The following is a 25,172-nucleotide window of genomic DNA, read 5'->3' on the forward strand; positions in this document are numbered from 1 at the left end:
ATGGGTCCACATAGTCACCTGATAAATAAACTGAGTACCTTGGTATGAGCCCTAAAGTTATTGACTGGAAAGTAACAAAGGGTAATGATAAATGGATCTTTATGTGGATGATACCAAAATCTAAAAAAAAGGGTGGACACCTACTGATGGTATGTATAACATAAAGCGGGACCTGTGGTAAGAAGCAGTAGCAGAGGAAAAGCTTCTGGGCCCACCGAAGTTAAAGTATTTACTTTATTCACGCTGCCTGTGGCCGAAAGAGTGCAGGACTGCAATGTTGGGGGGGGGGAAAAGTGCTGGATCTCGACTGGGGGATGGGGTGGAGGGTAAAAACATGCCATACCTTTGTGAGAAGAAAGATGGTGAGGAACGGGGAAGAAGATGGCAGACCTCTGTGGGAAGAAAGATGAGGAGAAAAGAGGAAGGGCAAAGAGAGGGAGGAGATGGTGCACATGGATAGAGAGGAGGGAGAGGGCAGAGAGAGAGGAGATGATGCACTTGGAAAAGTAGACAGATTGAGAAGGAAGCAGAAAAATGGAAGAAAGTTGAATGTTAAAAAATGTGAAAGATGGATGTAGGCAGAAAATGAAGGAGAGAAAAACAGCAAATGGATAAGAAGGTCCTGGAAACAGAGTTAAAAATACAGACAGAACAAAGTGCAGTCAGAGCCTAGGAAAAGATGATTAGAAAAATAAAATCACCAAAAGTAGGAAAAATGATTTTATTTTCAATTCAGTGATTGAAATATGTCAGTTTTGAGAATTTACATCTGCTATTAATTTAAACACAAATAGAAATGGAAGTGTGGTAGACCTAGAATGATTTTCAAGGGCAGTTTTTAAAGCAAGCTCCAGTCACAGTGTTTAAATACGTATCAATCCAATAGTCTTTACTTCCAGACTTAAATTTTCTCTTTTCTTCTACATTTTATTGTAGTTATTTTTCTGATTTCCATTTCTTTACAAATTGTAAACTTCCTTAACAGTTTCTGCAAGGCAGTATATCAAGTCTTTGATAAATTGTAATTGACTTTCACCTCTATTACCTTTAGCTGCATCATTTATGGCTGTTACAGGCAGCATCAGGGAAATTATTGCTTTATTAGAAACCTTTGTCTCTTTCCATATTTCCATATCTGCACTATCTTCTTATGTATGTCCTTTATAAGCTAAAACAGTAATGAACAACTGAGGAAAAGCGATTTTCTTTAAAGCGCTCGTATATTTTCTGATAACAGTCTTCTGTGCTCACGTTCACAGATACACGCTTGGCTTACAGAGCAAAAAATAGATAACAATGCATCAAAGTTCATAGCAACAGAGCAAATGACAGCAGAGAACAACCAGCATGGCCCATCTAGTCTGACCAGAAAGGCTGTGTAGTACTGAATATGCTACATAGTACAGATTACTATCACACTGCTTATGTTGTTGGTATTTGTATCTGCTGCACAATAGGGAAAGGCTGACATTTGCAACTCTGAAGTGACCCTATCCAAGATTCCTCTAAAGCAGGGGCGTCCAACTTGCAGCCCGAGGGCCGCATGCGTCCCCGTGAAGTATTTTGTGCGGCCCCAGTCGAGGGCGATGCAGTGTTTTCCTCTGCTGCCTCCGGGTGTTTACCGTCTTGCCAGCTTCCTCCTCTGTCTTGCTGCAGCGTTTGCGCGGCCCCAGAAACATTTTTTTTCCGGCCAATGCAGCCCAGGGAAGCCAAAAGGTTGGACACCCCTGCTCTAAAGCTATGCAATGTCTAAAGAATAACTCCCCCTTTTACAAAACTGTAGCGTGTTTTTTAGTGCTGGCCACAGCGCTAACAACTCTGGTGCTCAAAGAATTCCTATGAGCGCTGGAGCTGTTACCGCCATGGCTGGCACTAAAAACTGTACTACGGTTTTGTAAAAAGGGGGGGGGGGGTAACGAATCTAATGTTATGTTGTAATGCTATGAATGTAACTATATGTTGTAAAACTTTGAGTGTAAACTATAACCTGTTCTGAGCTCTTTGGGGAGGACGGGGTATAAAACAAAATAAATAACAACATATCCTTTGTCTATGCTTATTGCTACCAAATGAAAAATGAGCAGAAAATATATAATTTACGCTAAATTCGATATATGGTATCCACGTTCAATACTTGTTACAAGTTCAAACTGTGCTTAATATGTAGTGAGACTTCACCTCCAGTTCAAACTGTATCTGTTTGCGGTTCCCTGACGCAGTACCGAAACGTGGCACATCGGAACCAGTGATCTATTTAAGTTAAGTGTCAACATTTTTTGCACTATAAAGTTTTCGATAGAAGCTTCAGCATAGCTGTAATAGCTAGCAACATAATAATTAGCAAGTATGCAACCTGGAGTGAATTTACATTGAACACTGCAATGATTGGTGGGTGAGGTGGAGAGATCAGCCTTCATGTCTCTGAGCAGAATTCTATTGGATATGTAAATTGATAAATATTGAGTCAAAGTTCATGTTTAAAATTTTTTATGGAGTGACTTTTTTCAATAGCGACGTAAACATTAAACTGTGGCATTGGATGCCTGTATTCCCTAATTAGGCACTTAACTGAAAGTAATGACCCTGATCCACCCATGACTTGCCTATTTATGCACCCCTTTTTTAACTCATGCCTAAATTTATACACCAAATAGCTCTTTAAACACTTTTATGTGATTTGGTGCTCAACTCATAAAGTATGTTTTTATTGCTTATTTGTATATTTTTACATGCATCTTTAAAAAAAAAAAAAAAGTAAAATATTTCTTAATGTTATTCATTATGGGGCTCATAATCGAAACGGAAATACGTCTAAAAACCGGCCTAAATCAGCACTTACACGATCAGTGAGACAAGTCATCCAAGTGCCGATAATTAAAGCGGGTTTTAGACGTATCTAAAAATGACTTAGGCCTTCAAAGTGCTGCAGTACGCCCAGAGCTAAAAGGGGAGTTTTAGGAGGAGTGGTGAGGGTGGGATTTGGGCGCGACGTGGGCCAGTAGACTTAGTCGTACTGCATGTATAACCAAAAGTTTTACAACACTGCCTAGACGAAACTTGGACGTTGTGACTTGGGCCATCTAAAACCAGGTCTAAATCACAAGAAGGTATCCAAAGTGACCAGATAATCACTGTAGGGACAAAGTACAGCCCCCTACAAACTCCCCCAGTGATCACTGATTCCCCCTCTCCCCCCCCCCCCCCGCCATAAAAATCGTAATAACTACTTTACATATATGCCTCCAGAACATCAGCACCTGGCAGCCTGGCATAGGAAAGCCTAGTAGAGCTGCCCAGAGGTGGCTTAAGTGGTCTTGGGGGTGGGTTAGTGAACCATGGAGAGGAGGACCCAGGCCCATAAGCCACTCTAACCACTGCATGCATGGTGAAACGTGCACCCCCCAAAAAATCCCCAAACCCTTATGTACTGCCATATAAGTGGCACCTGCAGCCATAAGGGCTATTGGGGTGGTAGATAGGTGGGTCTAGTCAGTTCTGGGGGTGTATTAGGGGGCTCGCCATGACCTATAAGGTTGTTGTGGTGAGATGTTTATGTGTCACCCTTTTTGTGACGTTCACAGCAGTGCCCTGTGAGGTACCTCACTACTCTGGTGCAATGCTACGAGTAATTAGAAACATAGAAACATGATGGCAGATAAAGACCAAATGGCTCATCTCGTCTGCCCATCCGGAGTAACCATTATCTCTTTCTCTTTCTGAGAGATCCCACGTGCCTATCCCAGGTCCTCTTGAATTCAAATACAGTCTCTGTCTCTACCACACTTTCTGTAAAAAAATATTTCCTTAATCTTTTGCCTTTTGTACAACACATACATCTGTTTTCACAAGGACAAACACACCTCAAAAATACTCATATGACATTTTGGTATCTTAAGACATGAACTACACGTACACATAATTATCTAAAAGGAGAAGGAACTTACCCTTCTGGACACTGATGTTGAGTGATAGGTTCACACCTGTCTTTCGCCCAGGGTGTGTCACCTAAAAGAATAATTAAATATAATTCTGAACATTGATATATGAAAAACCTAACCACATGACACTATGGGATGCCAAACAGTTTCAGTAGAAAATATAATATATAGGTCATATATACTAAAAAAAAAAAAAAAAAATCTCTTTTCTTGAGCAATGAAATACTATGGTGCTTAATTCTGAAGAGCAACAAAACCAAAGGAAACAAGGGGTCCAACCTTGTCTGCAGTAAAAAACCAACCAGAAGCAAACAATCCAAAACTGCAGATATGTACACGATGCAGGCAAATTTTATTGTGACAAATAAATTATATCTAAAAACCTTTTTACCAAGCAAGGGACCCAACACGGTCCGTGTTTCGGACAACCTTCATCAGGGGTCCGTGGTAAAAAAGAAAGGAAAAAAATGTCACAAAAAAATGTGGAAAAATAAACGTTGTGTATTCCGCCAAAGCTCGCAAACTACTATGGGTAAACGCCAATTAATTCTGAAGGCCAATTCATAATTTAGACACTTGGATCCTGGCACATAAACATTTAAGTATTAAAAACTTCTAGAACCTGATTTTGAGAAGTCAGGATTCTAACTTACTAGTATATCCATCTGGCAAGAGGGTATATGGCTTAGGTGAAATTAGAGCAAACAGGCAAAACAGAAGAGCCCCTCACCTTAGGATACAAACAGAACAACAAGGAAAGACAAGAGGAATGTCTTTACAACCCAAACAAGTTTTTATTAGAAACAGTAGGTCCCAACAAGGATCCCAGTTTCGGCGTATAGAAGATGCCTCCTTCAGGAGACACTTGAGCAGTGAAATCTGCATTGAGCTCGACACCGTAAAAGCACCAAGCTTAGCGTGGATTTCACTGCTCAAGTGTCTCCTGAAGAAGGCGTCTTCTACACACCAAAACTGGGATCCTTGTTGGGACCTACTGTTTCTAATAAAGACTTCTCTGGGTTGTAAAGACATCCCCCTTGTCTTTCCTTGTTGTTCTCGTTGGTGAAATTAGGGCATGATGAAAGCAGGGTACATGCAGAGACACGCATTCTCCATTTCAGAAGGGGGGTGCACACCCATGGCCTCTGAGATCAATATTAAGAATTCGACTTTTTCCTGGGGATGTATACTGCAGCCAAGGTGGATACTGTGTACTAGCTATCACAACTGCTGATAACACAGCTGATACATGCAGCTTCACCACTGGCAGTCCACTAGCATGTGAATGATCCCAAATGTGTACCACTGACACGTCCACACCTGATGGCAGTAATACCAACCTTCAACCCCAGGATCGCATTATGATTTTTGAGGGCCCTAGGTACTTTTTCCCTTCATGGCCTCATCCATCTTTGGCACTGATTTTCATATTCAATTTTCTTCCATTTTTCTGCTTCCATCTCAAATCCATCTTTCCAGCTCTTCCCCTTCCCTCCATCCATGTGCACCATCTTTTCCCTCCTCTTTCACTTCCCTCTATCCATGTACACTCTCTTCCCCTTCCATCCATGTGCCTCCATCTCCTTCCTCACCCCTCTATCCAAGTGTCCCCATTCCTCTTCTCTCTGCTCCTCCCATTCAGCATTTCTCCCTCTCCCCTCCCCACCGGTTCCACAAAATGTTCTCCCCAATCGGGGAGTGTCGGTAACATTCAGGAGGGGCTTCAGGGATCAATCCAACTAGGGCTTATTTTGGGGGTAAGGCTTATATTAGGACCTACCCCGAAAATCATGCTAGTGCTTATTTTCGTGGAAACACGGTAGATCCCTAGTATGTGTCAAGTAAGGATGAAAACATGTACCAAGGAAAAAAAAAAAACAATCCTTGTACTGTAACTATGGCAAATTTTTAACCTGTTAACTGTATATTATGTATGTTAACCTGTAACCCATCCTGATCTGTTTGGGGAGGATGGGATAGAAAACAAATTAAATAAATATACTGCTTTTTCTGTGTGGTTACGAAAAAAGTGGCTTACATATTTTAGACAGGTACATATTTTGTACATGGGGCAATGAAGAGTTAAATGACTTGTCCAGAGTCACATGGAGCTGCAGTGCAAATTGAACTCACAACCTCAGGGTTCTAAGGCAGCTACTCTAACCACTAGGCCTCTCTCTCTCTTTATCTCTCTTTTTGTGGATAGAAAGGGTGGTTGATCGCTGGAATAATCTTCCACAACAGGTAACTGAGGCCAGCAGCGTGCCAGATTTTAAGAAAAGATGGGATTGGCATGTGGGATCTCTTCATGGAGGTAGTTAGGGGGTGGGCCATTAGTGTGGGCAGACTAGATGGGCCGTGGCCCTTTTCTGCCATCATGTTCTATGTTCTATGTTCTATGTAGATGCACATTCAAATTTGTGTGGCAAGGCGTGGCCTAGTGGTAGAGCTCTTGCCTCAGCACCCTGTTTTGGGATCAAATCCCAGCACTGCTCTTTGTGACCCTGGGTAAGTCACTTAATCCTCCATTGCCCCAGGTATAAAATAAGTACCCGTATATACTGTATATAAATTACTTTGAATGTGTGACAAAAGAAAGGCAATATACAAGTTTTTTTCCCTACCCAAAAATTATTCTCAAAGTAATTTAAAAAACATAAAATTGCAAAGTAAAATATAGAGAATAAATATAAGGCAAAACCCATTAAGAATACCACATAAAACCATTAAAAACCCAAAAACAATTGGATTAAACTCTGTCTGTATTCATTTTAATCTAATCTAATCAGTAGTCTTATTTTCCACTATTTTTCAATTCAAATTCAGAGCAGATTACTACAAGAAAAACCCTACATTAAGGGGAACATATATACTTAAAAGTTGTGCACAAAGAAATAAAATATCAAGAGCAACATTTATCAAAAAAGTAGATCTTTAAAACTTTATGAAAAATAATATATAAATTCAGGCTTCTTATTTCTTTTTTTTTTATATATATATATATCTCTTTATTATATTTCCAAACTATGATTGTGCAACAAGTAATTCATATACGTAAAATATCGCAAGACAAGCACAATAAACTTTCAGACATTAACATACAATTAAATTTCCTCCCACCCAAATAAATAAAACCCACAAGAAACTATCCATATATACCCTGAATCAAGTTCCAATGTAACTCCCTTCCCCCCCCCCCCCCCCAACCCACCCTGGATGTGTATGTTTACAAGCCTATAAAATAAAATCAATTATTCTTCCTTACAAAATTTTGCCAATGGCTCCCAAACATCCATAAATTTTCTGTAACGCCCTTGCTGTATTGCCATGAAATGTTCCATTTTAAAAATGTAACAGCGATTCCCACCAAAAATTGTAACTTAATCGATCCCAATTCTTCCAATTCCTTAAAATGAGCTGTATGGCAACTCCTGTCATTATAAATAGAAGTTTGTTATTTCTAGTAAGTACGACTGTTTCACATCTGAAGTGCCTGATAAGAAAATTATCATACCAGTTGGCTTTTCCTAATTACTCTAAAAACAGTTGGAAACTGAATTTAAAGCTAATTACTCTATGTAGTAATAAAATTAGCTGATCAATTGTAGGTGTTAGTAGAACTACTTCAGTACTTGTCAAGGTAGAAAAAATCTGAAACAATCTTTTAGACAAATTATCAGCCTCCTGAATTTTTTGTTCAAAATACTTCTTCTTAGTATTCAGTATTATTATCTTATATGATATGATTTAATCATATGTCTCCAAGCATTGTACTGATCTTCTCTTCTAGTCTCTCCACACCCTTTCTAATTCCTACTCAGCTAATTCTGATGCAAACCAAGGAGTATTATTCTTTGTTCTTAAATTAAATTTCTTTAAAGGAGCCAACTCATCTAAAACTTGACTTGTAACCAATGTCCAAGATTCTACTAATCCAACCAAATTATCTTCATTCTCTAATCTGCCTCTTCCTTTCTTCCAAATAACTCATTATCCATTTTAGCACGTCTTTTAACAATCTTCTTAGTACTAATCTTTTTATTTTGGGGCTTACATATCTTCAAGAAAATTTTGGCCATAAAAAGATCTGTCTATATAATAAGTTAACAAAACAAAAAAGCATTGGCAGTACCCTATAAAGAGCTCTCAAAGAACATCCACTAGCTATAAATGAATAAGAAGTAGTAAACGTGATACTCCTCAGTACGGGCCTAAGTTTAATATGTTAGTAACTTTTTATGGCCCCAGGCAGAAAACTCATTTGGCAGTTTCTTTAGAGTTTTTTGGTTGCCATATAATAAGTTCCCATAATAAATGGTCAATTAATTACATATTTGTAAAATCATTAAAAGGGATAAAATCTAATTTATGACCTTTTGTGTATGTGGAAGACGACAAATCCACATGTATACTTAACTGCATCATAACATTTAAAAATTGAACTGCATCTAAGTTCCTTGTGTCTTCTAAATGTAAATTTATTTCACCCATTGTAACTAGGTACTTAAAAACTGGCATAATAAGTCAATATGATAAATAATTTTGGTTGTACTGCCTTCCAATTTCCAGTGGCCTATATAGTAATAAAAGGCCAATATCATGACCTTTAATCAAACCTGAAGACTGACACATCATATATTCCAGACCATTGCCTTCATTACTTTCAATTAACTTAATAGAAAGGAAATTCCGGTAAAACCACAGCTAAACCACTACCCCTTTTTCCCTCCCGAGGGTTATGCAAAACATTATAGCCTGAAGTGGGTTTAACATGAGGAGGGGGGTTGGAGGGTGCGGGGGTTGAATATTTATTGGAAGAGTATAATTATATAGATGGTATAATATATAATATCATATTATTGTTTATAACAAGGATAAGAAGGGGCGGAAAATTGTTTAAGGTAATAATTGTGATGATAATAATGTATTTTCATATAGTTTTTCTGATTCTTTCAATTGTATACATTATAAAAGTTTGAAATGTCAATAAAGATTTACAAAAAACAAACAAACATTATAGCCTGGTGGACAAATATCTAAAACATGAAGGAAATGAAAATCAGGAATCCAAGTCTCTGTAATAACACTAGAACCACAAATGAATCGCAAATTAATTCTCTGACTAAAAATGCCTTATTACAAATGGACCTTGCATTTATATATAAACATTCTATAGGCATATAGGGCTAGATTCACAAAGGGCACAGATCGGATTGGATCCGTGAGGGATCCGATCCATGTGCGGGATCATGAATCGCCTTCATGCAAATGAGGGCGATCAGAATCACGCCCCCATCCGACTGCCTGGATCGCTCTCTAGCGATCCCGATGCATGCACAGACCATTTTAGATGGTCTGCACATGCGCTGGCCCTCCAAACCTAGCAGAGAAGTTTTTTTGTTTTTAAATTGGTTTTTAACTTTTTTGCAAGCCCGTGGTTTTAACCCGCTTTAAACCCATGGATTAGAACCATGGGCTTGCACTGCGGGAAGGGCAGGAGAGATTCGAAGCGAGTTGGGGCGGCAAGCAGGAGAGATTCGGGGCGAGATCAGGAGATCGGGGCAGGCAGGAGATTCGGGGCAGGCAGGAGAGAGCAGGAGATTCAGGGCAGGCAGGAGATTCAGGGCTGAGAGCAGAGAGCAGGGCGACAGAAGGCAGGGCAGTTGGAAAGGACCTTAGCAAATGGTCCTCAGCAGTCGCTTATTTTTGGATCGGCCAGCCCAGTCGGTGTTGCTTTTTTATTTTAGTGAATTGCTTCCTGCCTGCATCTGAATGCCGTTCCCCCTCATTTGCATGCGCGGATCGGAGGATGATCGGGACATAAGGTTAGTGAATTGGGTCGGAGGGAAATCAGGTCGTAAAGGGGTCGCTAAGTGGTTGGAAGTTGATCGGTGGACTTAGTGAATGTAGCCCATAGTCTATATTCTCATTAAGTTGCTGTTGCAAAGTTTGCTTTTCTAAAAACTTTAACATTCGTTTTACTTCTCCTCACTTTCACTTGATTACTACCAAACCTATTATCAATAATAGCATCAGGTATTCTTTGTGGTAAACTACAACAATCCACCAAATTACCCCCCCCTCATTTTTTTATTTTTTATTTTTTTTTTAAACCGTAGCGCGGTTTTTAGCGCCGGCCACAGCTGTAACAACTTCAATGTCAATGCTATGAGCATCGGAACTGTTACTGCCACAGCCAGCACTAACAATTCTAATGTGGTTTTGTAATGCTAATGTGGTTTTCTAGCTTGTCTCCGTTGCATTCTACAATGACTAAGTTTATTATCATTATCTGAAGTATGTACATGACCAGCATAGTCAGAAATTATAGGCCCAGAACCTCCTTAACAACCCTATATTAAAATAAAGCATGAGCATCAAATTAATCCAGAACATTTTAGCTACCATAATTCCTAAAAACACAACTATAAAAATTTAAATTTTAAAATTAAATCTTCTTAACTACTGCGTAAAGGAGTGCGCTAAGGAGCGCATCTTCGGCATGTGTCTTAGGCAGCACACCAAGCAACTGTGAGCTGCTAGGTAAGTACTTCTGGCAAATTCCCACACCTCTTGTCAACAGGAAGTTAATAACACTCACTCAGACCAGACTGCAGTTCTTATAAAGAAACCAATTATAACAGCAGCAGTAAAAAGTAGTATCAAGCAGAATCATGCAATAGCTCACAGGAGCTGCAGTTAAATTTCCCCTGTCCTAACTTGATGTGCCCAGTTACCCAGGCACCCCCCCCACCCCCCAATACTCTGGCATGTCTTCTCTCCTTTCCTTCCTTCCTCATCCCACCACATCCCATGGTGTGGCATCTGTCTCCTTCCCTTCCATCTCTCCTTCCCTTCTTCCTTCCCCCCAATGGTTGACATCTCTCTCCTCACCTTTCCTACAGACTGGATGCCCTAAGTAAGCCTGCTCTTGCTATTGAAAGCTAAGCAGGGTTGGGCCTGGCTAGTAGCTGGATGAGAAACCACCTGGGAGTACCAGCTAGTATAGGCTGAGGGGTCCTATGTTAGCCACAGCAATATAGTGGAGCTATACACTGCAATGGTGAGTCATTCTTCTAACCTTCCATGATATCACAGGGTGGATTCCTTACTGTGTGTGGCCAAAATAGCAGATTCCCTCCAGGTATGGTATCTCAGTCTCCTTCCCTTCCATTTCTCTCTTCCACCCCACCCCTTAGTCTGGCAGCATCAGTGACTGAGACACCCGCTGCCAGCCGGCTTCTGAACTCTTCTCTCTGCTGCATCCTGCCTGTGCAGAAATAGGAAATTGCATCACAGGAAGTGGGACATGGCAGAAAGAAGAGTTCAGGAGCTGGTCGACAGTGGGTGTCTCAATCAATGAGGCTGCTGGCAATGAATCTGAGGCTTGGAAGACTACAGGGGGATGAGGGGAGAGAACGACTAGAGAGGAAGTGCTGGGAGGAGAGAAAATAAGCCAGACTTCCGGGGGAAGGCTGGATGTATTATTCTGAGCCCAAAGTGGGTAGGTAGGCTTGCGGACAGCTCATATTTTTAAAACTAGGATGGACAAGCACACATTCTCCTAATTAACCCCCTCCTTTACCAAGCCATATAAAATTTTTAGCATCAGCCGCCACAGTAACAGTTCTGATGCTCATAGAATTCCTATGAGCGTCCAAGCTATTACCGCCATGGCTGGCGCTAAAAACGCCAGTCTGGCTTTGTAAAGGAGGGGGGTAAAAAAAACCACCCAGACACTCTGAGAGTCCTCTAAAAAGAGGACATGTCCAGGGAAATCCAGACAAATGGTAACCCTATGTTTAGGTTTTACTTTCATTGAAAGCAATGGAAGTAAATCCTGGATGTCTCAATCTGTTATCCTTTTTCTGGAGCCATAGGGTAACCCTATGTTTAATGGGATAATCGGTAAACCAGGCCAGTCCAAACCAGTTGTTGATTTAGATTGCATACATGCTTTTTCCTATAATGAACATCTGTCTTCAGTATATACTTTCTTGCCTTTTCTGTTTTGCTTATACATATTTTTAGACCTTTTATTGTTCACATCTTTTCCTTTTCTTGTTGACATTATTACCTTTTGTGCAGATTACAAAACATTAATAGAATTATAAAAAGATTATTCCTAGCATGTTAGTAAGAGGGTGTGGGTCCCACAGAAACACACAAAGCCAAGTTCTCTTCTGTGGGCCCGGCCCATAGGAATTAGATGTTGGCTTCAGATGAAAGCTGGCTGCATTGCTATGAATGAGGACATCTGCATATGATTTTGACAAGACAGCTGTACAAAACTTTTGTTGAAATAATTGTAAAAGCCTACAGTTACTGCAAGATCCTTACCTCTGCAAACCCTCTTGTAGTCTGTGCAGCAGTCGCCTGTGCTCAAGCAGTCATCAGAGCAAAAACAAAGGCTGCCATTTAGCCGTGTCTCACCACATCTCAGCCTGCTGCATGTCCAGAGTTGAGCTGTAAAATTAGAAGTAATTTTGCACTTTAAGCAGTACAAGGCAGCACATATTCTAGTCTCATGCTGTTTAATAAGAAATCTGTAGTGCAATAATAAAATCCCGGTTTAAATTTGACTGGGAAAGGGAATTTTCACTAGATTGGCTAGGAAATCGCATCATCTCTTTTTTCATGGAGAATCTGAAGAACTCCTGAAAATCTGTTTTGCATCTTTGAACAAGTGGAGAAGCTGAGGATGGTGGTGAAGTTTGCAAGGAGCAGTGTTTGATCAAAGTACTTAAGTAAAAGTAAAGGTAAATGCATATTTTGATAGTTAAGTAAAAGTAAAAAGCATAATGAAATATAAATTTAAAAAAAAGTAAGTGCCTAAAAATACTTTTTGAATAAAAAGTATAAATACCGCAACTACAATGTCTGTTCATCAAGAATTGCTACCAGCTTCAGCTCTATCTCCGCTTTAAAGTGAACCACCTCGTCTAACCGGTTCAAACACATAACATATATAACATAACATTATACTTATAGACCGCGTTACCAAAAAGTTCTATGCGGTTTACAAAAAATTATAAACATTAAACATAATCGTATATTTGAATGAGTCAGCTAGTCAGGTATTTGGAGAAAAGATAGGATTTTAGCTGTTTTCTAAAATGTCTGTAAGAAACAGCTGTGAACAACAATGATCGAAATTCTTATTCATGAGAAGCTGCCTGAGATGCTAAAGAGTGATTTAGGAATTTCTTGCTTTTACAACCTTTTACAGAAGGGCAATTGAACAGAGCATGAGTTTTTTTTCTACTGCATTTGTGCGTAGCTATGGAAAAACTATTAGCCAGATAAGTAGGGGCTCACCATATAAAACACAGGCAACTCCACTATTCTTACAGGCTATATTCACTGAACAGCAAAATTTAAGATGAAATGAATAACTATTTGCATGACAAAGTTTGCAACAGCATGACAAGGTTTGTTCCCATTTTTGCTGTTCCATTTGGGGCTCCTTTTACAAAGGTGCGCTAGCGGTTTCAGCACACACGCTATCCGCTACCGCCTCCTTTTAAGCAGGCGGTAGTTTTTTGGCTAGTGCACGCTATAGCGCGTGCTAATCTTGTGCATGCGCTAAAAAAGCTAGCGCACCTTCGTCATTTACATCTCTCTCCCACTTTTATTTTTAACTGCAAGCATCAAATGTAACTAGGTAAAAGTAGCACAAATTGGCAACATTATTAATTCAGTAAACGTATTTCTTTACAAGTAAATATCAAAATATTTACTTAAATATAGTAATTAGTTACCTTTACCTAGTTGCCATACAACATTGTCAAGGAGTATTTCTTTTTTTTTTGGGGGGGGGGCAGTTTATGGGGTGGCGGTGCAGCTACAAAGTATAGTTTAGTAGGAATAGGAGCATAGGTTTGGGGCGGGGTGGTATGACCATTTGTTAAGTGGTCATATACTTGCATAGATAGTTTTGTGGTTAACAAAGTGATAAACATACATATATAGTAGAGAACAGTAGATAAAGACCTGTACGGTCCATCCAGTCTGCCCAACAAAATAAATTAATAAGGTATGGGGTGATACCACATATGCATACATGATTTGTCCTCTCCATTTTCAGGGCATAGACCATAGAAGTCTGCCTGGCATTCAAGTTTCAAGTTCAAGTTTTATTAAAATTTTGATACATCGCAATATCATAAATTCAAAGCGATTTACAATTAAAAACAGGGTCTTAGTTATTAACTACAACACACACATGAACATTACGGACTTATACATAGGGGAAGTGGGGAGAACTACAATAGGCATAGTAAAGAAAACACGAAAGGTAAGTACAATGGGAGGGTAAGAATTTTAAAAGTGTAATAATTAAAAAAAAAAAAAAAGTAAAAGGAAATTAAAAAGATTAAAAAAAAAAAAAATTCTCAAGACATGAGACAAAGGAAACACATGTTTCTGCAATGAACAGGGTCAAAAGAGAATCTGAGGATTATGTTTCAAAGGCACCCTTATACAACCAGCATTTTAACAGTCCTTTCAAGGCTCCACATAATTTCAATCAATAATAAAAAAAATATCTTTCCTTGTGATGAGAAAGCTAATATGCATCAGAAAATACTTTGAAATGGGGGAGCTGTCTTGCCTTTCACTGAGGACGCCAAGGATCGTGTCGCTGCCCCGACCAGCCCTCTGCAGCAGCGGCGTTTTGAATTATTTCGGACAGGCAACCTAGTAGATGGACCCCTGACGTCACCAGGTCCGTCTTCAGGTGGCTTTGCTCTTCATTATAAATTGCTGTTCGCTGCTGCGGATAGACCGGGAGCTGTCTTGCCTTTCACTGAGGACGCCGAGGAACATGTCGCTGCCCCGACCAGCCCTCTGCAGCAGCGGCATTTTGAATTATTTCGGACAGGCAACCTAGTAGACGGACCCCTGACGTCACTGGGTCAGTCTTCAGGTGGCTTTGCTCTTCATTATAAATTGCTGTTCGCTGCTGCGGAGAGACCGGGAGCTGTCTTGCCTTTCACCGAGGACGCCGAGGAACGTGTCACTGCCCCAACCAGCCCTCTGCAGCAGCGGCGTTTTGAATTATTTCGGACAGGCAACCTAGTAGACAGACCCCTGACGTCACTGGGTCCATCTTCAGGTGGCTTTGCTCTTCATTATAAATTGCTGTTCGCTGCCGCAGAGGCGGCCGCAGCCACGCAGCCGAAGGGCGTGGCCGAAGGGGCAGGTCACTCCCCTTGGGAACCCCTTGGAGCACCGGGGAGCACTGTGGAGCTGAGCAACAGGATATCAGGTCGTATAAGTTAATTGAAATATGGGGAAAAGGAAAGCTAAATCTAAAAGTTCGACACCTGTTGTTTTAGGTCCTATGGATAGACACTTGACTTTTTCCCTAGACTCTCCAGCACAAAATGTTTCCGATTTGAATTCTCCCATATCCGGAGCATCGATGAGTCCTCTACTAAGGACACCCCCCCTTCATCCAATATCTGGTGTAAGTGGGAATATAACTCCCACTACTTCCACAGGTCCTGTGGTATCATCCACTTCAACAAGTAAATTGACTTTCACTGATATACCTAAACCACTTGAGTTTACTACTGTAGTGGATGAACAACCACTAGCAGTGGAAAAACAGGATATCACTTTAAAGGATTTATGGTTAGGTATTTCTAGAGTTGAGGGGTTTCTCAGAGAATCAATGAAACAAACATCTGATTTTTCACAGTCTGTGGCTCAAAAGTTTGAGAATGTGGATGCCAATTTAAATTGTCTGGAAACTAGATTAGTTATGATTGAAACTCAAAGTAACACATTGCAAGCTGTTTCACTATCTGCTGTAAAAGATTCTACGTCATTGCATTTAAAAATGGAAATGTTAGAAAATATGCATCGGGGAAAGAATCTCCGCTTGGTTAATTTCCCAGTGACTCATTTGTTATTACCAGAAATATTATTAAGAAAATATTTTAAGGAAATACTGGGATTACCCAATGCGGATACTTTTCCAATAAATAATTGTTATCATATTCCCCAGAAGAAAAAAGGAAACTGTACAGGATGTGGACCATCTGGTAACAGATGATGTTAATTTGACTGAGTTTTTAGAAGACTCTCAAGATGTTATCCAGACTCGGTCCACAATGATTCTAACATGTTCTAGTGAGACAGATAAAATGCTGTTAATGAAACTTTACTTTAAAAATAGACTGACCAAGTTCTGTGGGGATTTGGTTAGTATGTTTCCTGATGTCTCAAGAGCTACCCAGTTTAGAAGAAAAGAATTTTTGAAATTGAGAACTAGAGTATTGGCACTTGAGGCATCATTTTATTTGAAGTTTCCTTGTAAATGTTTGGTTAAGATACAAGATACTGAATTTGTCTTTTGGGATCCCATTCAATTGCAACAATTCCTGGTAGCTCGTGAACAGAAGTGAGTTTTCTTTTCTTTTTCATTTATTGATGAGAAATTAGGGTAGGAATGTCCAATGTCCTAATTTAGTTGGGAATAATTTGGGTTCATTAGAACTCAACCCATTTCCTTGATTTTCCTTAAAACTTTAGTTGATAATAAGCAATATGTTTCCCCTTTTAGTGGGCTTGTAAAGGATTGTTTTTTGTATTATTTGTTGTACTGAAAACTTGTATGGAAACCTTTTTTTCCTTGATATCTTTATGATATTGTAAATGTATTAAATCCAAATTAAAAAAAAAAAAAAAAGAAAATACTTTGAAATGGAGGCTTTCTGAATTTTAGTGCAATCCCTAATCTTATCTCAACTAGACTACTAGACACCAGTTTTCTGTTCTGAAACGTTACTATCGGATCTTAAACTAGTTCAAAATGCAGCAGTAAGACTCGTATAAAGACTATGGAAATCAGAACACCTACAGCCATATGATATGAAACTACATTGGCTACCCATAATCCCAAGGATTAAGTTTAAATCAGGCATCACTGCCTTTAAAATCCTAACACTATAAGATACTCAGTAGATTACTGGCTAATTTTCAACTGGGTAACAAAATTATCAATACAAAACACCAACAGCCCAGTGAATAACATTAATTATTACTTTTTTTTTAAAGCACACATTTAAGTATCTAAACTTTTTTTGGGCCTAATCCTCAGCAGGCTCTGTTTATTGTGCTCTATTTACCTAGGCACTTTAATTTAGAGAATGTGAGCCTATTTGGGATAGAGAGGGAAGTTCGTAATGTGACTTAAACCGAGACAGTTTATATAAATTGTAATCCGCTCAGAACTGTGGATGTAGCAGAATATAAATATTTTAAATAAATAAACAATAGATCCTGACAACCGTACAGACTCAAAGAACTATAGGCATTTTAATCACTTTTTTCATATCTTTTGAGTACACAAATAAGGAACCACACTTCCACTTAGGCACCCCGAAACTGTGTGGTAGGAGCAATAAAGTACCAGCCCACTTTGGTGGTATTCAGTCACTGTTGCACAGATATTACCACATATGCACATAAATGACCTCTTGTAAAATACCAACTGCTGCAACAGTACAAAGGGAAAGATGATGGGACTTGACCAACCACCTTTCTGTGGTTACAATTTGAGAATGACACAGGAACAAATTTTTCCCCGTCCCCGCAGGAACTCATTTTCCCATCCCGTCCTAGTGAGTTCTTTTCCTATCCCTGCCCCATTCCTGCAAGCTCCGTCCTCATCCGCACAAGCCTCAAACACTTTAAAATCATAAGTGTCCAAGGCTTATACGGTAGAGAATGACACGGGGAAAAATTCTGTCCCCGTCACCGCCCCGTCCCCGGACCACCATCCTCTTCACCGCCCCGTCCCCACCGTCCCCTTCACCGCCCCGTCACCATCCCCGCTGTCCCTTTCACCGCCCCGTCCCTGTCTTCAGCGTCTTCTCCTCTGCATCCCCCCACCCCCCCAGCATCCTTCACGCAGTCCAGCAGCTCCCTCCCGCCGGCCAGTCATGCATTTCTCTCCCTCCCTCCCTCTTACCTTCTCTTGTGGCGAAGCCTTGAAGTCGCGTCTGATGCAACCGGAAAAGTCTCCTCTGATGCAACCGGAAACAGGAAGTTGCATCAGAGGAGATTTTTCTAGCAGGCAACGCGACGCAACTTCAAGGCTCCGGCTGTAGTACAGCTCATAGCCTTATAGAAATCGCCAGTTTCAACAAGAAAAGGTAAGGGAAAAGGAGGGAGGGAGATGCATGGCGGGCTGGAGAGAGAGAGCTGCCGGATCGAATGCTCGTTTACCGCGCATGCTAACCATTCACCGCTCCACGGGGCAGTGAATGGCTTTGTCCCTGATCTCGTGGAGACCACCGTGTCATTCTCTATTATACAGTTAAGGCAGAGCTTACAGGAATGGGGCAGGGGCAGGCAGAGCAGGATTAATTTGTCTAGAGCCCCTAGGCACACAAGTACACTGGGACCCACCCCACCCTGCCCTGCCCCTCCCCCACCCCACCATGCCCCACCCCTGCTCCGCCCCATGTATTTACCCATTTTATTATTTACTTCTTTATTTCCACTTTATTTCTTTTATTTTAAAATTCAAAACAAACAACAAAGATTACCATACCAGTGCCAGTGTACAGTTTTTCTTCTATGCAACCTCCAAACATCTCTGAACAAATCCCCCCTTCCTTCCTAGATGAAGAGATCTTCAGCAGGCAGGGCTTTGGGAAGCCTACCAATTTATATTTTGCATATGGGTAGGAGGCACGAGGCATGGCGGGAAGAAAATTTAGTGCCCATCATTTTATTGGACTAATACATTTCTCACTTAGCTTTCAGAGGTTAAAACCTCTTTCTTCAGATCATTTAACTATACTGCTGTTACAGTATCCCTGTCCTGACCTGAGGAAAGGAATTATGGTCTCTGAATTAGTAAAAAATGTATTAAAATTAGTTCAATAAACAGTATCATCTTATTTCCATTTTCTTTTAATAAATGATTATCAATACAGCTACAATAATACCTTATCCTAAAGCAAAACTAAATAAATAAAACAAATAGAAATTTTTTCTACCTTTGTTGTCTAGTTTCTGCTTTCCTCATCTTCTCATCATTCTCTTCCTTCCATCCACTGTCTGCTCTTCCATACGGTATCTGCTCTCTTCATGCCTCTTCCAGAAATTATCTGTCTCTCCCTTCCATCTCTCTCTCCCCCCCCCATTGGTGTGACATCCATCTTCTTCCTTTCCCTCCTCCAATGGTCTGGCATCTCTCTCCTCTCCTTCCCTTCCTTCTCCCACACCCCCATGGTCTGGCATTTCACTCTCTCGTCTCCCTTCCCCCCCACTTCCATCAGCATCTGCCCCCTTTCTTTCCCTCCAACCCAATTGCATCCAGTATCTTTCCCCCTTATGTCTCTCTCTTCTTTCCCTACATACCAATTCCAACAGCATCTGCCCCCTTTCCTTCCCCTCAACCCAATTCCATCCAGTATCCTTCCCCCTTATGTTTCTCTTCCCTTTCCTAGCACACCATTTCTATCAGCATCTGCCCCCTTTCTTTCCCTCCAACCCAGTTGCATCCAGTATCCTTCCCCCTTATGTCTTTCTCCTCTTTCCCTACATACCAATTCCAACAGCATTTGCCCCCTTTCTTTCCCTCCAACCCAATTCCATCCAGTATTCTTCCCCCTTATGTTTCTCTTCCCTTTCCTAGCACACCAATTCTATCAGCATCTGCCCCCTTTCTCTCCCTCCACCACCCTTCCATACCATCCTTCTCACAACCCTTCTATACTACCCTGCCCCCTTTCTCTTCCTCTACTACCCTTCCATACCACTCTGCCCCCTTTCTCTTCCTGCACCACCCTTTCATACCACTCTGCCCCCTTTCTCTTCCTCCACCACCCTTCCATATCATCCTTCTCACATCATCCTTCTCACAATCATTCCATACCAACCTGCCCCCTTTCTCTCCTTCCACCACCCTTCCATACCATCCTTCTCACAACCCTTCCATACCACCCTACCCCCTTTCTCTCCCTCCACCACCCTTCCATACCATCTTTCTCACAACCCATCCATACTATCCTGCTCCATTTCTTTCCCTCCACCACCCTTCCATACATCCTTGTCACCACCCTGCCCCCTTTCTCTCCCTCCATCACCCTTCCATGCTCCTTTCTCTCTCTCTCCCTACAAACATTGCAGCTGCCAGCTCAGCCCTCTGAGCTCTATTAGAACAGTTGATGGCAACAGGTTACCGCCCCCCCCCCACACATCAATGGCAATGGACCCCTTCCCACATCAATAGCAATGCCCCCCCCCCGCATCAATGACAATGCCCCCCCATCAACGGCAATGAGCCTCCCCCCCCGCATCAACGGCAGTGCGGCCAGATCTCTTACAGGAAGGTTCCACAATGACTGCGTCTGCTGGTCCATCCTCCTCAGACGTCACTTCTTCCGGAGCAAGTAAGTGATGTCAGAGGGGGGATGGACCAGCAGATGCAGTCATCGCAGAACCTTCCTGTAACAGAGACAGCCGCATTGCCGTCGATGGGGGGGAGGAGGCCCATTGCTGTTGATGTGGGGACGGGGCCATTGCCATTGATGCAGGGGGGGCATTGCCGTTGATGCAGGGGGGCCCATTGATGCTGGGAGGGGGGCCTTTGCTGTTTAAAAAAAATGGCAAGGTGAGTCATCCTCCTTCAGTGGGCCCCCCTCACAGTTTCAGGCCCTAAGCAAGTGCCTACTGGGCCTATTGATTAATCCAGCCCTGGGGCCAGGGACAAAACTCATGGGGACAGGACTGGGAAATTGAGTTCCTGCAGGAACGGGGACAAATATATCCCCGTGTCATTCTCTAGTTACAATCAAAGTAGTTTACATGTTATATACAGGTACATATTTTGTATGTGGGGTTAAGTGATTGGCTCACAGTCGCAAGGAGATGCAGTGGGGATTGAATCCAGATCCCTAGAATCTTAGGGCACTGTAATAACCATTTGGCCCCTCCTCCATTCTAACCTTTGAAGTGATGGTGCATCTTTTCATGGTGGGCATGACCAGGCACACATTGTGGCTGAGACATAAGCATTGTATTCAATACATGCATTAGTTATCTAGGTCTTGGGCTGGTATAAATGTCTTGATACAGTACTATTGTAAGTGGCACGCATGGACAAGTAGGTGCCTACTTGTCTTTAAAAAATAGATTTCACACTGACACTTTAAGTAGTACTTTGATATCTATTTATATGAGTAAAAACCTCTTCAACTTTGCTAGAAAAAAATAATTTGCTTCTGTATTCTTATATATATGATTTATATATATATACAGACATTGTGTCAAGATAAGTATTTTTCCTTCTCACTGTAGATTTATGCATTGCATCAGGCTATCTGTTTAGCTTGTTAGAGGAGTCTTTTTATGCCAATGAGGTTCCTTTACTCCGTTTTTAACATACCACCCAGACTCTGTAGGGTGGAGGTGAGGTTATGAGGCTTTTTCCTCCCTCTTTTTTTAAGCTGTAGTAGCTGTGTTCAATGCGTTTACTTCATGGGAGTTTGTTGTGCACCTTTAATTTACCCCCTCCCCCACCCCTTTTTTACTAAGCTTTGATAGAGGTTTCTACCATGGCCCAGAGCACTATATGCTTCGATGCTGCTCCAACGCTCAGAAAATTTCTATGAGCATCGGAGCATTTAGCACCCGGGGCCACGGTAGAAACATCTATCATGGCTTAGTAAAAGAGGGCTTTAATTATATCTCATATATATATATATATATATATATATATATATAATAATTTACTTATATATATATATATATATATATATGAGATATAAAAACGGAGTAAAGGAACCTCATTGGCATAAAAAGACTCCTCTAACAAGCTAAACAGATAGCCTGATGCAATGTAAATTATTTTTTCTAGCATAATTGAAGAGTTTTTGCATATTGATATTATTGGGTTCTCCTTTCTTGAGTTCATGGCACTATTTATTTGACCAACTTTCAGAAGTTAAAACTTCCTTCCTCAAGTCAGTATAATATGAGCAAAAGATGATAATACTAAGAATATATAAGTGAATCATAAAACCATCACAATGTCAGTTACAAGGGAAAGTTGAGGGGAAGGAGGAACAGGGGCAGAGATAGATGGATTCCCAAATGAGTAGAGGTTTATTGCTTATAATGTAATTAAAAAAACAACAACAACTCAGATCTGTGTAACATTCTTGTGTTTTAGTTTAATTTCAAAAGTCTTAACGTTCCTAGATTGTTTTCAAGTTTCCTCTAAGAAGCCTTATTACAGAGTCATTGATGCAGTGCTCTCATCTTGAGAAGTATTCCTGCACAGATGTGTCACCTTAGTTTGTTCTGTGGTGTCTGAAATGCTGGAAAGTAAAGAGCAAAAACTAGCACTTACTTGGTTTCTGACAAACATCCTCAAAATCCCAGCAGCAATTTTCAAATGGTGCACAGTTCTGGTCACACCGGCAGTTCTTCTGATTTTCACTCAGTGGTTCATTACACCGATTTCTACAGCTCACTGTGTAAAGAAAAAAAAAACCCCCATTGGATGTGATAGAAAGCTCTGCTCTGTAACACCTCTGGACATGTCCAGAAATCCTCTTCTGTAATCCACCTTGAACCGCAAGGTAACGGCGGAATAAAAATCACTAATGTAATGTAATGTAACATAGGGAGATGCGAAGCAGTGGAAAAGTCCAAGAGAGACTGCAGTTTGCAAATGGTGGCGTTTTTCACAGCGTGATTCAATGTTTCCTTTCTGAACCATTAGTGTGAGGTTGAAGTGGTCATCGGATGCGAATCATTTGTCTCTTACAGACTTGTGAGGCTGCTGAGGCAGGCCATTCGGGCCGAAACATGTACATGTCGAGTCAGTGTGTGTTGTATTGAAGAAATAAAGAGTGTTTGTGAAACAAATTGAGTTCACCAGTCTTGGACTTTTCCACTCCTTTCCGTCTGCGTGTTGTGATTGTGGATTTGACTCTCCTGTGTTACCGTATGTAATACAGGGAGCCATCACCACTGCTGCACCCAACAGCTTTGATTTCTTCAATTGTTCCCATTCAGTACAATCAAATTATTCTCTACGGCTTGTGGCACTATCTCCCATCTCCCTACAGCAATTCCTCTCCATGTACCCCTGCCACTTGTCTATGTCTCCCCATCAGGTTCTTAACTGCCCCCTGCCCTGCATCCACCCTCTTTTAAATTCAATTCCATTAAGTTTCATCTCTTCCTCCCTCATCAGGGTTCCCTTAATTTTCTCTGCTATTGGATACTTTTGTCTCTCTGCTCTGCTCTCCTTCTCTTCATTTAGACTCTTCTTCATTTAGACTCTTATACTTCATCCAGATTATTGAGGTTGAATGACCAACATTTATTGGTCATTCCTTCTCTCAAAATTATTAACACACGGCGGCAATCTATCTTTTCCATCACAGCTCCTCAAACATGGAATTTGCTTCCAATTTATTTAAGAGAGGAAAAGAATTTGGAGAAATTTAAGAGCAAACTTAAGGGGAAGGGGTAAAACGCGGACCTCACGGATCTATACCCGTACGGCCTTAAAAATCTGAGGTCCGTGTCAGTCCGTGTCCGTGGTGCTTGTAGTTTCTGTCGCTGACAGACCTTGATGAGATTTTAGCACTGACGGATCCGTCTCAGCATAGGGAGGGAAAAGTGTTAGGATCCGTCAGCGCTAAAATCTCTACGAGGTCTGTCAGAGCCAGAGACTAGTGCTGGAGCGGCAAAGCAGAAACCAAGAGAGCGGGGACATAGGTTTTGGACGTGCGTTATGGAAAAGAAGTCTCCAAACTCCAGCACTAGTCTCTGGCTCTGACAGACCTCAAAGAGATTTTAGCGCTGACGGATCCTAACACTTTTCCCTCCCTATGCTGAGACGGATCCGTCAGTGCTAAAATCTCATCAAGGTCCGTCAGCGACAGAACCTACAAGCGCCACGGACACAGACCGACACGGACCTCAGATTTTTAAGGCTGTACGGGTTTAAATCCGCGAGGTCCGTCAGGTCCGTGAGGTCCACGTTTTACCCCTTCCCAACTTAAGAGCTTTCTTTTTAAAGATGCATTCAATGACTAAATGAATTGCTTATGGCGTTCTTTCTTTTATCTTTATAGTTTTTGAGAGTTCTTTTCCTTCCCTTTCCTATTGTTTTTAACCTTAATTGTTTTTCTCTTATCAATCAAATTGCATTTCTTTCCTTGCGGTTTATTATGTTTGTATAAGTTGGTTTTTATTATGTTTAGTAGATTTAGTCCCTGTGTTAGTTGTATTTGTTTCCCCTAACTTTGTAATTTTTATCGATTTGTACATCGCTTAGAATTTGGAATAGGCGATTAATCAAATTTTATAATAAACTTTAAACTCTTCTCCATCTCTCCTGGTTCCTTTCCATCGCGCTCTCCTCTCTTTCACATACTCCTTAGTTACTTAGAGAGATTGGTGGCAGGCCTGTCCCTTTGACTATTATGTAAGAAGTGATCACAGAACTAGAAGTGCATGCTTACTGTGCCCCACACTTCTGGTCTCACTGCTACAAGGAAAACAATGTGGCCAAAGGTCAACTTTTTCAATGGAGTAATAATGGCTGAAGCAATATTTATCAAGAGGTGGTTATATATTATATCCCACTGTTAATGAGTTATTTGGCTCATGAGAGGAAGGGAACAATTTTTTGTTGTTCTGTTCTGCTTGTGGTTCTTTCAGCAAGAGATAAGAACTCACTACAGCATACCCTGCGGGCTGCCTGTTTACCATGGTCATGTCTGGTAAGCAATAAATTTTGAGATGAACAATCTTAATTACCAGGACAATGCATGTGTAGATTCCAAAACCAAATCCTTATGCTTGCTGTCTCTCCTCTAAAAAAAACTCTGTGGAGTGACGATGTTCCCAAATGGACTTTATTTGAAAGTGTCAAAGTTCCAAAGGTACACTGAAATCATCCACATAAAATAATTCCATCCACATAAAAGTAAATCATCCACATAAGAGCCTTAAAGGACCTAGTCCGCTAGGGATACAGGACCCAACACGGTCCGCGTTTCGACAAAAAGTCTTCTTCAGGGGTTCCTGGGGGTCCTATAAAGGTGAGTACGTGGGAAACAATTGTGTGGTGAACCGGAAGTGAGACACTGCTTGCATTTGCAATGGAAAAAGGATATTTTGGGGTCAATTCCTTTTGTTTTTTACTGTCTCTCCTCTGACATTTTCGCCCTGGCCATTAATATGCAT

At 41.0% G+C, this 25,172-nt stretch overlaps 1 protein-coding gene across 4 annotated transcripts in view; it reads right to left on the bottom strand.

Moving 5' to 3' along the window:
• Nucleotides 1–25,172, bottom strand: part of ENPP3 (ectonucleotide pyrophosphatase/phosphodiesterase 3) — a 212,514-nt gene that overhangs the window by 141,505 nt on the left and 45,837 nt on the right. For all 4 annotated transcript variants that reach the window (XM_033938316.1, XM_033938317.1, XM_033938315.1 and 1 more), the window contains 3 exons: nt 22,315–22,437; nt 12,279–12,404; nt 3,945–4,005 (listed from right to left, as the gene is read on the bottom strand). In XM_033938316.1, the coding sequence (XP_033794207.1) occupies nt 3,945–4,005; nt 12,279–12,404; nt 22,315–22,437 (310 nt within the window). The remainder of the gene's footprint in view (nt 1–3,944; nt 4,006–12,278; nt 12,405–22,314; nt 22,438–25,172) is intronic.

Source organism: Geotrypetes seraphini, chromosome 3, assembly GCF_902459505.1.
Source record: "Geotrypetes seraphini chromosome 3, aGeoSer1.1, whole genome shotgun sequence".
Taxonomy (NCBI): Eukaryota; Metazoa; Chordata; class Amphibia; order Gymnophiona; family Dermophiidae; genus Geotrypetes; species Geotrypetes seraphini.